Source organism: Erythrolamprus reginae, chromosome 2 (genome assembly GCF_031021105.1).
Source record: "Erythrolamprus reginae isolate rEryReg1 chromosome 2, rEryReg1.hap1, whole genome shotgun sequence".
NCBI lineage: Eukaryota > Metazoa > Chordata > Lepidosauria > Squamata > Dipsadidae > Erythrolamprus > Erythrolamprus reginae.
In genome coordinates, this window is record NC_091951.1 from 28037533 (window position 1) to 28050934 (window position 13402).

Genomic DNA, 13402 nt, shown 5'->3' on the forward strand with positions numbered 1-13402 from the left:
ACAAAAAATAGTATAAGGGCAGACTAGATGGACCATGGGGTCTTTTCCTGCCGTCAGTCTTCTATGTTTCTATGTTTCTAATAATAACAACAGCACTTAAAAACAAGATACAAAATACATTAATAACCCTCTCAATCATTCGTGGCCGAATCAAGGTGACTGGAACCAAGCAGTACATGTACTATAAGCCAGTAGGCAAACTAAAAAGTACATTTAACGGGTTATTTTTTTTAATTGGGGGGGGGGTCGATCCTTTTAAGTAGCTAGCAATGGCCCCGATGGACCTCCGGCAAGCAGGCAGCTCTGAATATCGGCAAAAACCCCAACAAAAGTTTAACCGGTGCAAAAGCAGCCTGAGCTTCGCCTCCCAAGAGCCGTCCTTGCCTTCTCCCCTCCTCCAATCCGGACCGGGGTTGGGGGGGAGGAGCCCCCAGGCTGCTGTCCCACATTAAAGGGAGGTGGGTCGGAGCGAGGAACAGCGCGGGCGGGAGGGGAGGAAACGGCGACGGCTCTTCCTGCAGCGGGTGGCGTGGTAAGAAAACGCGGGAAGAAAATCGGTTCCCCTTCTGGTCGGAGTGTCGCTGGATCAGCCGCGCGGGCCCCCTTTTCCCTTATACTCACCTCCCCCTCGAGTAAGGCTACCCAGAAACTGAGCCCTTTGCTCCGCAGGGACGGGTCGAGAAAAAAAAATCCATTTGCTTTTTTTGTTTTTTTTGTTTGGGGTGTGAAAAAAAGGGGGGGGGGGACCCTCTCCATTTGCCCCGCATCTGCGATCTCGGATTTTTATCCCGGCTCCCTGATTACTGGGGAATTTAATTTTAATTAACTTTAATTTAATTTAATTGTGCAGTTGCTGCCAAAAAAGCCAACACAGTTCTAGGCTATATTGAAAAAGGGATAGAATCAAGATCATTGTGAAGTGTTAATACCACTTTATAAGGCCTTCGTAAGGCCACACTTGGGATATTGCATTTAGTTTTGGTTACTACGATGCCAAAAGGATGTGGAGACTCTAGAAAAAGTGCAGAGAAGAGCAACAGAGCTGATTAGGAGACTGGAGGCTAAAACATATGAAGAACATTTGCAGGAACTGGGTATGTCCAATTTAATGAAAAGAAGGACCAGGGGAGACATGATAGCAGTGTTCCAATTTCTCAGGGGTTGCCACACAGAATGAGTCAACCTATTCTCCAAAGCACCTGAGGGTAGAAGAAGAAGCAATGGGTGGAAACTAAACAAGGAGAGAAGTAACTTAGAACTAAGGAGAAATTTCCTGACAGTTAACCAGTGGAACACCTTGCCTCCAGAAGTTGTGAATGCTCCAACACTGGAAGTTTTAAATAAGAAGTTGGACAGCCATTTGTCTGAAGTAGTATAGGGTCTCCTGCCTTAGCAGGGGTTGGACTAGAAGACCTCCAAGATCCCTTCCAACTCTGTTATTACTATTATCATTAATTAAATTGATTTATGTGCCGCTTAATCCTGAGAAAACCTGCTTGGCGGCTGCCTTGCCACTTGGCCCTGTTTTCACCTACCCCGTTTTGGGAGTAGCTTTGCTGGCAAATGTGGTGAGAAGATGCCAGAGTTTGATGGCAGGGCCCTGTTTGTGGCAGACAGAAGTGATGGAAGGAGCTTTGTAACACTTTATTAGAGTTAGTTAGTTAGTTAGTTAGTTAGTTAGTTAGTTAGTTAGTTACTTAGATACTTAGATACTTAGTTACTTAGTTAGTTAGGACAGAAGGAAAAGGGGGGACATGATCGAAACATTTAAATATATTAAAGGGTTAAATAAGGTCCAGGAGGGAAGTGTTTTTAATAGGAAAGTGAACACAAGAACAAGGGGGCACAATCTGAGGAAATCTAGTTTGGGGAAAGATCAAAAGCAACATGAGAAAATATTATTTTACTGAAAGAGTAGTAGAGCCTTGGAACAAACGTCCAGCAGACGTGGTAGATAAATCCACAGTAACTGAATTTAAACATACCTGGGATAAACATATATCCATCCTAAGATAAAATACAGAAAATAGTATAAGGGCAGACTAGATGGACCAGGAGGTCTTTTTCTGCCATCAGACTTCTATGTTTCTAGTTATGGGATTTTATTGATTATAATTTTAGAGTGTTTAATTTTAATATTGACTTCTTACTATATATTATTCTTTTTATATTTTTGTAAGTCACCCTGAGTCCTAGGGGATTGGAAATAAATAGTTAGTTAGTTAGTTAGTTAGTTAGTTAGTTAGTTAGTTAGTTAGTTAACTGCTCCAAGCTTTCTTTGCTTACATCTTTATTTTACTTATTCAACTCGTATGACAGCTATTACTAAAAATCCTACAGCTGAGAATTGTCTTTAATTCCAGTGAGACTATCTTATAAACTTTGGAGAAATGATGAATATCAGAGACATGGGAGAGGACATTTTTATTCCTTTCACACCATTTAGCCCTAATTAATACTCTCTTCCTTTTCTATTTCCCTCCTGGAACTGCAGAGAGCGACAACTATGGAGGAACAGTGGCTTGAGGTAACTAGAGAAGAAGAAAAAAAAGAGGGCACTGAGAGTGGGAGTGGAGACCTTTTCATCGACCAAATGAGGACACTTGAGGACTTGACCTGGGACAGAACATCCATTCTTAATTCTGAATTAATGCACCAATGCTGGGACTCTCAATGGCAAGAATTTGTGGAACCTATGGCATGGTTTCCCATACCACCACCTCCCTTATGGGGAAATGGCACAGACTCCCAGGCCTCCTGGGGAAGAGACAAAGCGGATCCACAGCAGGAAAGTTCTGGGGAAGCCAGAAAGGAATCTGTGCTCCAAGGGGATCCAAACATTGGAGGGAAAGCCTGGATGGGCAGAGAACAGCTGGATTCCTCCATGAAGATGAAGACTCAGGGAGAAATCAATCTGGAGAACCTGCTGCTCCTACCCCTCAGCTCCCAGGATGCTGAGGGTCCCCAGGAGGTAATCCATCCCACAAAAACTGAAAAAAGGGGGAAGGAGGTGGGTTGGGAGGCAGTTTGAGGGGGTTGAAAACAGCCATCAAAATGTTGCTGTGCTTCGCCTAAAACACGACTCACTCAAACAAGAAAGTTATCAGCCATGAAAGAAGCGGCCAGACGAGGTGCATGGGGCGCTCCTTTCAGATGTGAAAGAAATTATTTATTTATTTATTCATTCATTCATTCATTCATTCATTCATTCATTCATTTATTTATTAGATTAGTATGCCGCCCCTCTCCGTAGACACGGGGCGGCTAACAACAGTAAAAAGGCAATATGAACAAATCTAACATTAAAAGTAATGTAAAAAAACCCAATTTAAGAAACCAATCATACATACAGACATACCATGCATAAATTTTATAAGCCTAGGGGGAAGTGTATATCTCAATTCCTCCATGCCTGACGACAGAGGTGGGTCTTAAGGAGCTTGCGAAAGGCAAGGAGGGTGGGGGCAACTCTGATATCTGGGGGGGGGGTTGGTTCCACAGGGTCGGGGCCACCACAGAGAAGGCTCTTCCCCTGGGTCCGGCCAAACGACATTGTTTAGTCGATGGGACCCGGAGAAGGCCAACTCTGTGGGACCTAACTGGTCGCTGGCAGCCAGTCAAGGCATGGAGGGGGGGGGGGGATTAGGACCTCCTTTGAAATGAAGGTTTAGCCATTTTTTGTGTGTCAAAAGAAAATAAGACCCTGTCATATTTCCGAAGAAATACGGTACTAGGTGACTACGCAGTCACAGGTGTTGTAGATTGTTTCAGTTTTGGTCCTTGTGAGAAATATTACAATTAGTGTAATTTATTTATTTGGAAAAATTATACTGCCACCCATTTGCTCATGGCAATTTAAGGAAAAGTAATGGTCTCAGAACATAAATACTGGGATTATTTTAAGGAGATTGTGAGGGATTTAACTAACTAACTAACTAATTATTTAATTAAATCCCTCACAATCTTAATTAATTAATCAATTAATTAATTAATAGCTTTGACTTAACTGCTGCCCAATCCCAAAGGACTTAGGGCATCTTACAACAATATAAAATACAAAACAATAAAAATAAGTCAAACGTGCAATCTAAAACTATAAAACCCTAATTAAAACTATAAAACCCTAATTAAAACCTTCCAGCAGACGTGGTAGATAAATCCACAGTAACTGAATTTAAACATGCCTGGGATAAACATATATCCATCCTAAGATAAAATACAGAAAATAGTATAAGGGCAGACTAGATGGACCATGAGGTCTTTTTCTGCCATCAGTCTTCTATGTTTCTATGTTTGTAAGTGCATGCATTGGTCGGAATTTTTATTATTTAATTACTGCTGTATTTACAAATGGTTGCTAACCAAGTTGTGGCTCATGAAACTTGGGTTAGGCTGAAGTCCTGAGAATCCAATCAACGGTTTGTAAGCAAGGAAGTTACCTCCTTCCTCTGTAGTAAAAGGCTCAGAATGTGATGCAACCATTGCTCATTCATTAACTACTTCACTTAATGACCGTTTGCAAATGCAACAGTAATTCAAAAAATAATTACGTAACAAATGAGTGCGTTTTCGGTTTTTGCACATTTCTTTCTCAGTAACATATTCACATTATAGTCAGCATTGCATGTCACCTGTTCTTATTTTCACTTGCTTATTTACTTGTTTACATGCATTTATATCCCATATCAAGATGTCTTCAAAGAGAAAGAAGCCCAATTCGACAGAAACAAGGAGAAAGCAGCATGGCAAATGCATTGATCTCAATTTGAAGATGAAGATCATCAAAGCATATGAAGCCGGGAAGAAGATACAAGAACTAGTGAAAGAAGAAGGCCTGGGTTATGCCACCATTAAGTATATTGTGAAGAACAGGAAAAGGTTCAAAGAGGCATTGAAAGGAGCAATAGGAATGAACACAAATACAAAAGCCCCCCGCAAAATGGAACTCCTGTTGATACTTTGGATCAAAGATCGGATACAAAAGAGGCTTCCGGTTAGCTTTCCCCTCATTCAGATTAAGGCACGCAGCATTTTCAGAATACTGAAGGAACAAGCAGGGAAGAAATGTACTGAAAAATTTAGTGCTAGCCGAGATTGGTTTGTGCGATTTCAGCAAAAATTTCACTATCAGATTCCATCACATCAAGATTTAAAGGCTGAAAAACAAACTACCACACATTTTCTGGATGAAATTGATGATCTCGTAGCAGAGGGAAATTATTCTTCTGATCAGATATTCAGACTGGATGAAATTGGGTTATACTGGGGAAGAATTCTGAAGCAGACATATATACACAAAGAGGCTCAAGAAATACCCAGTTGTAAAACATTTAAGGAGAGAGTAACCTTGTTATTGGGGGGAAATGTTGCCGGATTCAAGCTGAACCCATTTCTGATCCTCAAATCACATCATGCCAGTATGATTCTAAAAAGAAACAAGGACACACTGCCTGTTTATTACCGATTTGGTTGTGAGACCTGGATGACAGACATCTTCTTTAAGGATTGGTTTACGAATTGTTTCATACCTCAGGTGAAGGAATATTGTGGGCAAAAGGGGATTCCTTTTAAAATTCTCCTGCTTCTGGACAAAGTACCTGGACATGTCTTGGATCTCGATAGTATCCACCCTGATGTCAAAGTAGTTTATCTACCCCAAACCGTCACCACAATCCTGCAACCAATGTGCCAGAGAGCTATCTTGTTGTTTAGGGCACACTATTTGCATGCAGTGTTTGCCAAAGCCTTAGCCACAACAGAAGATGACAAAATAACCTTGGCCAAGTTTTGGAAAAGCTATAATATTCTGCATTGTATGGAAAACATTGTAGCAGCGTGGGAGGATTTTAGTTTGAAAAGCATGCAAGAATTTTTGAAATGCTTGAAATGTTATAATTCTTTTGCAAATAATTTTGAAGGATTTAGCCCTAAACAAAATTTGGATGAAATGTATATGAAAATTTTGACACTCACAAAATCCCTTGATTTAGAGCTTGAGGTCAAAGACGTGAACATTTTGATAGCTTACACTGAGGGAGAGCTTTCATACGAAGATTTAATTGAGCTGGAAAAAGAACTGGAAGCACAAAAGGTTAGGGAAGAAGAACAGGCTGTAGACGTTGAATTGAAAACATTCACTGAGGAAGGATTGGCTGGTATTTTCTCAGGAGTTAAACCAATATTATCAGACTTAGGAAGTGTGGATCCAGATGAAGAACGTTTTAGAAATGTAAATTTGGAAATGTGTGAAAACTTAAAATGTTACCACAAAATATATGAAAGAAAAAAGAAGGAAAATGAAGGTAAAGAAACCAAACTTCCTTCCCACTTGCCATTCACAGGACTAAAACACCCAAACAATCTTCAGCCATCAACCAGCTATGCCAGCAGATCCGATGTTTCTGAAAACATTAAAAAGCATGAACCTTTCACAGATGCTGTATCCGATTTGATGTTTACAGGTACTGTAATTGTAAATTCTCATTTTCCACAGATGGTCTTCATTTCACAACCGCAGTTAACAGTAGTGAGATAAAAACAACTTTATAACCAATCACAGATTTGTAAAGACCTTCACGGATTTGTAAAGCAAAGGAAATCTGAAGCAGAGATACTTATGATACTTTGAATTATTTTGATTTGCAGAGATACGAAAGTCGTAACTGCAAAGATTAATTGTAAAGTTTCGTTTTCATCCTGTTGTAGGCTGGGACCTTCAAGTAGGTGCTAGGCAGGGAGGCCCTATGGAGTATGAGAACCAGGATCCTATACTATAATGGGCTTCTTGGAAGAAAAAGAAGTTGGAGGGAATTATGGGGGAATTTTCCTTGCAACCTTCCATACTAATGTTGGTTATAGCAATAGCACTTGTAGCACTTATATACCACTTCGCAGTGCTTTACAGCCTTCTCTAAGCAGTTAAGCATTCTGGGTCCTCATTCTACCCACCTTGGAAAGATGGAAGGCTGAGTCAACCTTGAGCCTGGTGAGATTTCAATTAGTGAACTACAGCCAGCAGTCAGCAGAAGCAGTTTGCAGTACAATAAATGGTCACAGCAATGGAAACTGCAGTTTAATGTTTCCAAATGTAAAATAATGCACTTGGGGAAAAGGAATCCTCCATCTGAGTATTGCATTGGCAGTTCTGTGTTAACAAAAACTTCAGAAGAAAAGGATTTAGGGGTAGTGATTTCTGACAGTCTCAAAATGGGTGAACAATGCAGTCAGGTGGTAGGGAAAGCAAGTAGGATGCTTGGCTGCATAGCTAGAGGTATAACAAGCAGGAAGAGGGAGATTGTGATCCCGCTATATAGAGCGCTGGTGAGACCACATTTGAAATACTGTGTTCAGTTCTGGAGACCTCACCTACAAAAAGATATTGACAAAATTGAACAGGTCCAAAGACGGGCTACAAGAATGGTGGAAGGTCTTAAGCATAAAACGTATCAGGAAAGACTTCATGAACCCAATCTGTATAGTCTGGAGGACAGAAGGAAAAGGGGAGACATGATTGAAACATTTAAATATGTTAAAGGGTCCAGGAGGGAAGTGTTTTTAATAGGAAAGTGAACACAAGAACAAGGGGACACAATCTGAAGTTAGTTGGGGGAAAGATCCAAAGCAACATGAGACAATATTATTTTACTGAAATAGTAGTAGATCCTTGGAACAAACTTCCAGCAGACATGGTTGATAAATCCACAGTAACTGAATTTAAACATGCCTGGGATAAACATATATCCATCCTAAGATAAAATACAGAAAATAATATAAGGGCAGACCGAGTCTGCGGAGAGGGGCGGCATACAAATCTAAATAAATAATAATAATAATAGATGGACCATGAGGTCTTTTTCTGCCGTCAGTCTTCTATGTTTCTATGTTACTGCACTCTAACCACTGTGCCACCAAGGCTCATTATGGGAACTTCGTAGGTCGAAATGGCGATAACATGATCACAGCTCCCTGCAACATCATAATTTGTATAGGCTGTAATCACACAAAGGTGAGGATACTGCAACACTTGGAACTCTGAGGAACCTTGAGTCCTCAATTAGCACCACTGTACTTGAATAGTCGCTGAATGAGTAACGACTTTATACAACTCAGTTTTCCTTTAGCTTTTTTCTATATCTGTTATATCCAGACTCAGATAGCGCCCATTCAAGATCCCAGCCTACAGCATGATGAAAATATAACTTTGTAAATAAAAATAATCTGTTTAACGGTGGTCCTTGAGATAGGCCATTTAGCTACCGTTCAAAATTATGACAAAAGCCCCCAAAATTATGACAAAAGCCCCCAAAAGCGGGCAGGTGCATGTTGGCACAAAATTCAGCTTCTGTGTATGACCAGAAGCCAGATTTATTTATTTATTTATTTATTTATTAGATTTTATTAGATTTATTAGATTTGTATGCCGCCCCTCTCCGCAGACTCGGGGCGGCTAACAACAGTAAAAAGACAAGACCGCCTCCTGCTGCACGAATCCCAGCGACCGATTTGGTCCCACAGAGTGGGCCTTCTCCGGGTCCCGTCAACTAAACAATGCCGGTTGGCGGGTCCCAGGGGAAGAGCCTTCTCTGTGGCAGCACCGGCTCTCTGGAACCAACTCCCCCCGGAGATTAGAACTGCCCCTACTCTTCCTGCCTTCCGTAAACTCCTTAAGACCCACCTTTGCCGTAAGGCATGGGGAAACTAAACATCTCCCCTGGGCACGTTAATTTATGCATGGTATGATTGTGTGTGTGTCTGTTATTACATGGGGTTTTTCTTAAATAGTTAAATATTTTAATTAATTGGATTGTTGTTACTGTTTTACTTGTTGTGAGCCGCCCCGAGTCTTCGGAGAGGGGCGGCATACAAGTCCAACTAATAAATAAATAAATAAATAAAATATGAACAAATCTAATATTAAAAGTAATGTAAAAGACCCCAATTTAAGAAACCAATCATACATACAGACATACCATGCATAAATTTTATAAGCCTAGGGGGAAGGGAATATCTCAATTCCCCCATGCCTGATGACAGATGTAGGTTTTAAGGAGCTTATAAAAGGCGAGGAGGGTGGGGGCAACTCTGATATCTGGGGGGAGTTGGTTCCAGAGGGTCGGGGCCGCCACAGAGAAGGCTCTTCCCCTGGGTCCCACCAAATGACATTGTTTAGTCAATGGGACCCGGGGAAGGCCAACTCTGTGGGACCTAACTGGTCGCTGCGATTCTTGCGGCAGAGGACAGTCCCAGAGATAATCTGGTCCGATGCCATGAAGGGCTTTATAGGTCATAACCAACACTTTGAATTGTGACCAGAAACCAATCGGCAACCAGTTTTTGGCAATTTTCATCAATACTTTTCCTTCAGCGCATGTGCCGAAAAAATAAACAAAAATCGCTGAAATCTCTCTTGTGCGCGCATCCTCACACAACATTTGGCTTCAGTTGCATTTGCAGAAGCAAAAATATTGGCGAAAAAATATTTAAAAATATTAAAAATATTGGCACATCTTAGATGTGGAGGAAATAAAGTCTATTTATTATCGGTATGTGTTGTACATACTCTTGATCAGTTGGAGGATGATGAAGATATTGAGGACTCAGATTCAGATAGTGTTTATGAAGTAGTGGGGGGGGGCCCTGGGTTACAGGTAGTAGAACAGGTGGGAGGCCAGCCACAGGATGGGGCTATGAGTTCAGGATCTAGCGAGGGAGAATCAGATGCTCGCTGGGTTAATCCTAAATTCAGAAGAATTCAGAAACGTAGAGAGCAAAGCTCTGGAAGAAGATATTAAGGAGAGGAATGGGTTAAATATTGTAGTGAGGTAATTGGCACGTTAGGGGGCTAGTGGAGAAGAAGGGTGGAGTTTCAACGTTGCCGTCAAGAAATATGGAGGGGTTTGTTCGCCAAGATAAAGTAAGCCGAAGTATTTTGTATTGTATTTAGTCAGAGTGGCTGTTTTTTATAGCTATGTAGTTAGGAAATAAATCTTGTCTAAGTTAAGCAGGAAGAAGAATGTGAGGAATGCGGCTAGAAGAGAGATAACGGACCGGTTGATGTCGGAAATGTGTTGAAGGTACAAGAGAGCAGAGAAATAAATGGAATTGCTTTATTCATGAAATGATGCATTTAATGGGAGTTATTTGTAATTACTAAACTTCTACCAGAAACCAGAACAGTATGCAAATTGGCTCTTACTCAAATTTTGACTTAGCATATTATTTGATTTCGGGAATCTAGACTTCAGAACTGACAGGGGTTTTTTTTTGTCTTCAGGCATCCCCAATTCTGGAGGATATGATGCTAACATCTCCCAAATTAGAGAAAGAGGCCTGGGACGTTGTGTCGGCGAAGCTTCCCAAGGGAATGATGGGGAGGACAACTCATTAGGTAAGGCTGCAGACTGTCAATGATTGCAAACATTTCTAGAAGAGAGTTTTCTTGATGAAGATGTTCTACCCAACAGGAAGTCTATAGGTCAGTGATGGCGAGCCTTTTTTCCCTCAGGTGCCAAAAGAGCGTGTGCGTACACTATTATACATGTGTGAGTGCCCACACCCATAATTCAATGCCTGGGGAAGACGAAGATAGCTTCCTGCACCCCCACTCCCGAGGCCCTCTGGAGGCCGGAAATGGCCTGTTTCCCAACTTCTGGTGGGCCCAGTAACAGAAACATAGAAGACTGACGGCAGAAAAAGACCTCATGGTCCATCTAGTCTGCCCTTATACTATTTTTTGTATTTTATCTTAGAATGTATATATGTTTATCCCAGGCATGTTTAAATTCAGTTACTGTGGATTTACCAACCACGTCTGCTGGAAGTTTGTTCCAAGGATCTACTACTCTTTCAGTCAAATAATATTTTCTCATGTTGCTTTTAATCTTTCCCCCCAACTAACTTCAGATTGTGTCCCCTTGTTCTTGTGTTCACTTTCCTATTAAAAACACTTCCCTCCTGGACCTTATTTAACCCTTTGACATATTTAAATGTTTCGATCATGTCCCCCCTTTCCCTTCTGTCCTCCAGACTATACAGATTGAGTTCATTAAGTCTTTCCTGATACGTTTTATGCTTAAGACCTTCCACCATTCTTACAGCCCGTCTTTGGACCCGTTCAATTTTGTCAATATCTTTTTGTAGGTGAGGTCTCCAGAACTGAACACAGTATTCCAAATGTGGTTTCACCAGCGCTCTATATAGCGGGATCACAATCTCCCTCTTCCTGCTTGTTATACCTCTAGCTATGCAGCCAAGCATCCTACTTGCTTTTCCTACCAGTAGCCTCATGTTTTGCCCTCCCCAGGCTCCAAAAGCTTCCCTGGTGCCAGGCAAGGTAAAAATGCCCTCCCTCACACACACCCCCGGGAGGCTCTCAGGAAGCCAAAAATGCCCTCCCTGAGCTTCTGTGGGAGCCAAAAATCGTGTTGGCTGGCACACACATGCACATTGGAGCTGAGCCATTGCTATGGCTTGCGTACCAACAGATATGGTTCCGTGTGGCACCCGTGCCATAGGTTCGCCATCACTGCTATAGGTGATGCTGGAAAGTCTCCAAATGAGGATGCTTGAATTTGGGATTTCTTAGTTCAACAGGAGGTGGAAGACTAAGCATATGACAACACCCACCAAAACTAGAATTCATAATAGAAGTTGTTTGAAATGGAATTTATTATTGGCGGTAATGATATAAATGCTTTTCTGTTTCTCTCAGAATGTGATATATGGCAAACACATAAGGAGAAGACCTTCCATGTTGGAAGCTGTGAAGTAAGAGAAGAAGAACATACAAGCTTCAAGCAGCAGCCACCTATCGTGCAAAAAACACCCCAAAATCTTACTTCTCCCCTTCTTTCAAATACAATGGCCCAGGCCATTCAGTACTGTTTAGGAACAGATGAATTAACCTGGCAGGCTTTGTAACATTTTATAAGAGTGCGATCGTAGGAGCATTTTATTTAGATGACATAAAAAGAGACATTTGCAAGAGTTCGGAATGAGTCAGAAATTATTTTCTGGAGTCTGGGATTAAAGCAAAACCAAAGCACCCAGGAAAGAAAGCCAGTGAATTTTTTCTGCCTCATGATGATGATGATCAAAAAAATAAATGAAGCCAATTTTCAGTTTGAGGGAAAATGACGGAATTAAGAGAAGCATTAGATGATGTGCTAGTTTATTTTATTTTTTAAAAAAATATTTTTTATTATATTACAATGATTAAAAAGGAAGAGCAGGTATATATTGTTTTACATCGTTATTTTGGAACATAATCGTAATTATATAATTCTTGTGCTTAATTTCTAAGAACTTTGTACAAATATTTCATGATGTGCTATTTTAATGTTCCAGATACCCTCCCCAACCCCTCCCCTATCCCATTATACTCCAATGATGGGTTCTAAATCCCATTGCTACTGACAAACTGTAAATACTAGCGAAAGCTTCATTGGGTGAGATTCCCTTTATCAAATACGAGAGGACCATACAGAAGAGAAGCAATATGAATGCCAAGTCCCACTTGACGACTCACAAGCAGATTTGTACCAGATAAAAGCACACAAATGCTCAGTGTATTTAAAAGATCCCACGGTTCTTTTCTGTGTTATACAGTAAACATATAAACATCCATCAAGGAGGGATATCCAACTTGACAACTCACAAGCAGATTCTCGAGGGCAGGGTTGGAGTTCAGATCTAACCTGCGGACTCAAAGATTATGGAAATGACAATACCATTTGAATGAAACAGCAGATGACCAAGAATTGAGCACAAGGCTGTTGGCTTTTCAATACATTGATACCTGATCTTGGTAGTTGCTTTCATCTGGGATGGATAGAACTGAATAGGTCAGCAGGTTGTTATCTGTAAGGCAGTGGCTTACACAGTATCTCTTGTAATTTTATTAATTGAACTTGTGATTAAAATACTGTATATCCAGTGCCATTGAATGTCAGGTAGCCTGCATCTACCAGAAACTAACTCTCCGTCCGTCCGTCCGTCCGTCCATCCATTCCTCCATCCATCCATCCATCCATCCATCCATCCAATTTGTCTTCAATAGAAAAATAATTTTATTTGGTGATAACTTTATTGTATTTTAAATTATATGGCTGCCCTTGTCATAACAATGACTCTGGGTGGTGGAGATTTTAACAATGAATTTAAATCAATAAATCTTAACAAATAAGAAGTGTTGCAAACCAGGCTGGTCTTTGATATTTTGTTCTTTTCCTGCAGTAGCTCCAGAGGAAAAAAAGAATGCACAGGAATTAGAATTACCATTACTGCTGATTGAGATATGCAGTACACACTTCCATTCTTTTTCTCCTGGGTTCTATTTATTTTTCCTGGGGCTTGGCTAAGTGTTGGGATGAGTGACCATCATGAAACCCTTTAGAAAAGGAAT

At 40.8% G+C, this 13402-nt stretch overlaps 1 protein-coding gene across 1 annotated transcript; it reads left to right on the forward strand.

Moving 5' to 3' along the window:
• The first annotated feature begins 458 nt into the window (after window positions 1–458).
• On the forward strand, window positions 459–13196 carry LOC139163015 (tigger transposable element-derived protein 1-like). Its single transcript, XM_070743916.1, has 5 exons — window positions 459–532; window positions 2495–2971; window positions 4691–6461; window positions 10274–10387; window positions 11711–13196. Exons 2-5 carry the CDS (start codon window positions 2507–2509, stop codon window positions 11917–11919), a joined length of 2559 nt encoding a protein of 852 aa, XP_070600017.1. The 5' UTR covers window positions 459–532; window positions 2495–2506; the 3' UTR covers window positions 11920–13196.
• Window positions 13197–13402: the final 206 nt, after the last annotated feature.

Coding starts and splice junctions, on each gene's coding strand:
- LOC139163015 (XM_070743916.1), top strand. CDS start 2,507: ATGGAGGAACAGTGGCTTGAGGTAACTAGAGAAGAAGAAAAAAAAGAG. Junction 2,972..4,690: donor ATGCTGAGGGTCCCCAGGAG/GTAATCCATCCC, acceptor TCCCATATCAAG/ATGTCTTCAAAGAGAAAGAA. Junction 6,462..10,273: donor ATCCGATTTGATGTTTACAG/GTACTGTAATTG, acceptor TTTTGTCTTCAG/GCATCCCCAATTCTGGAGGA.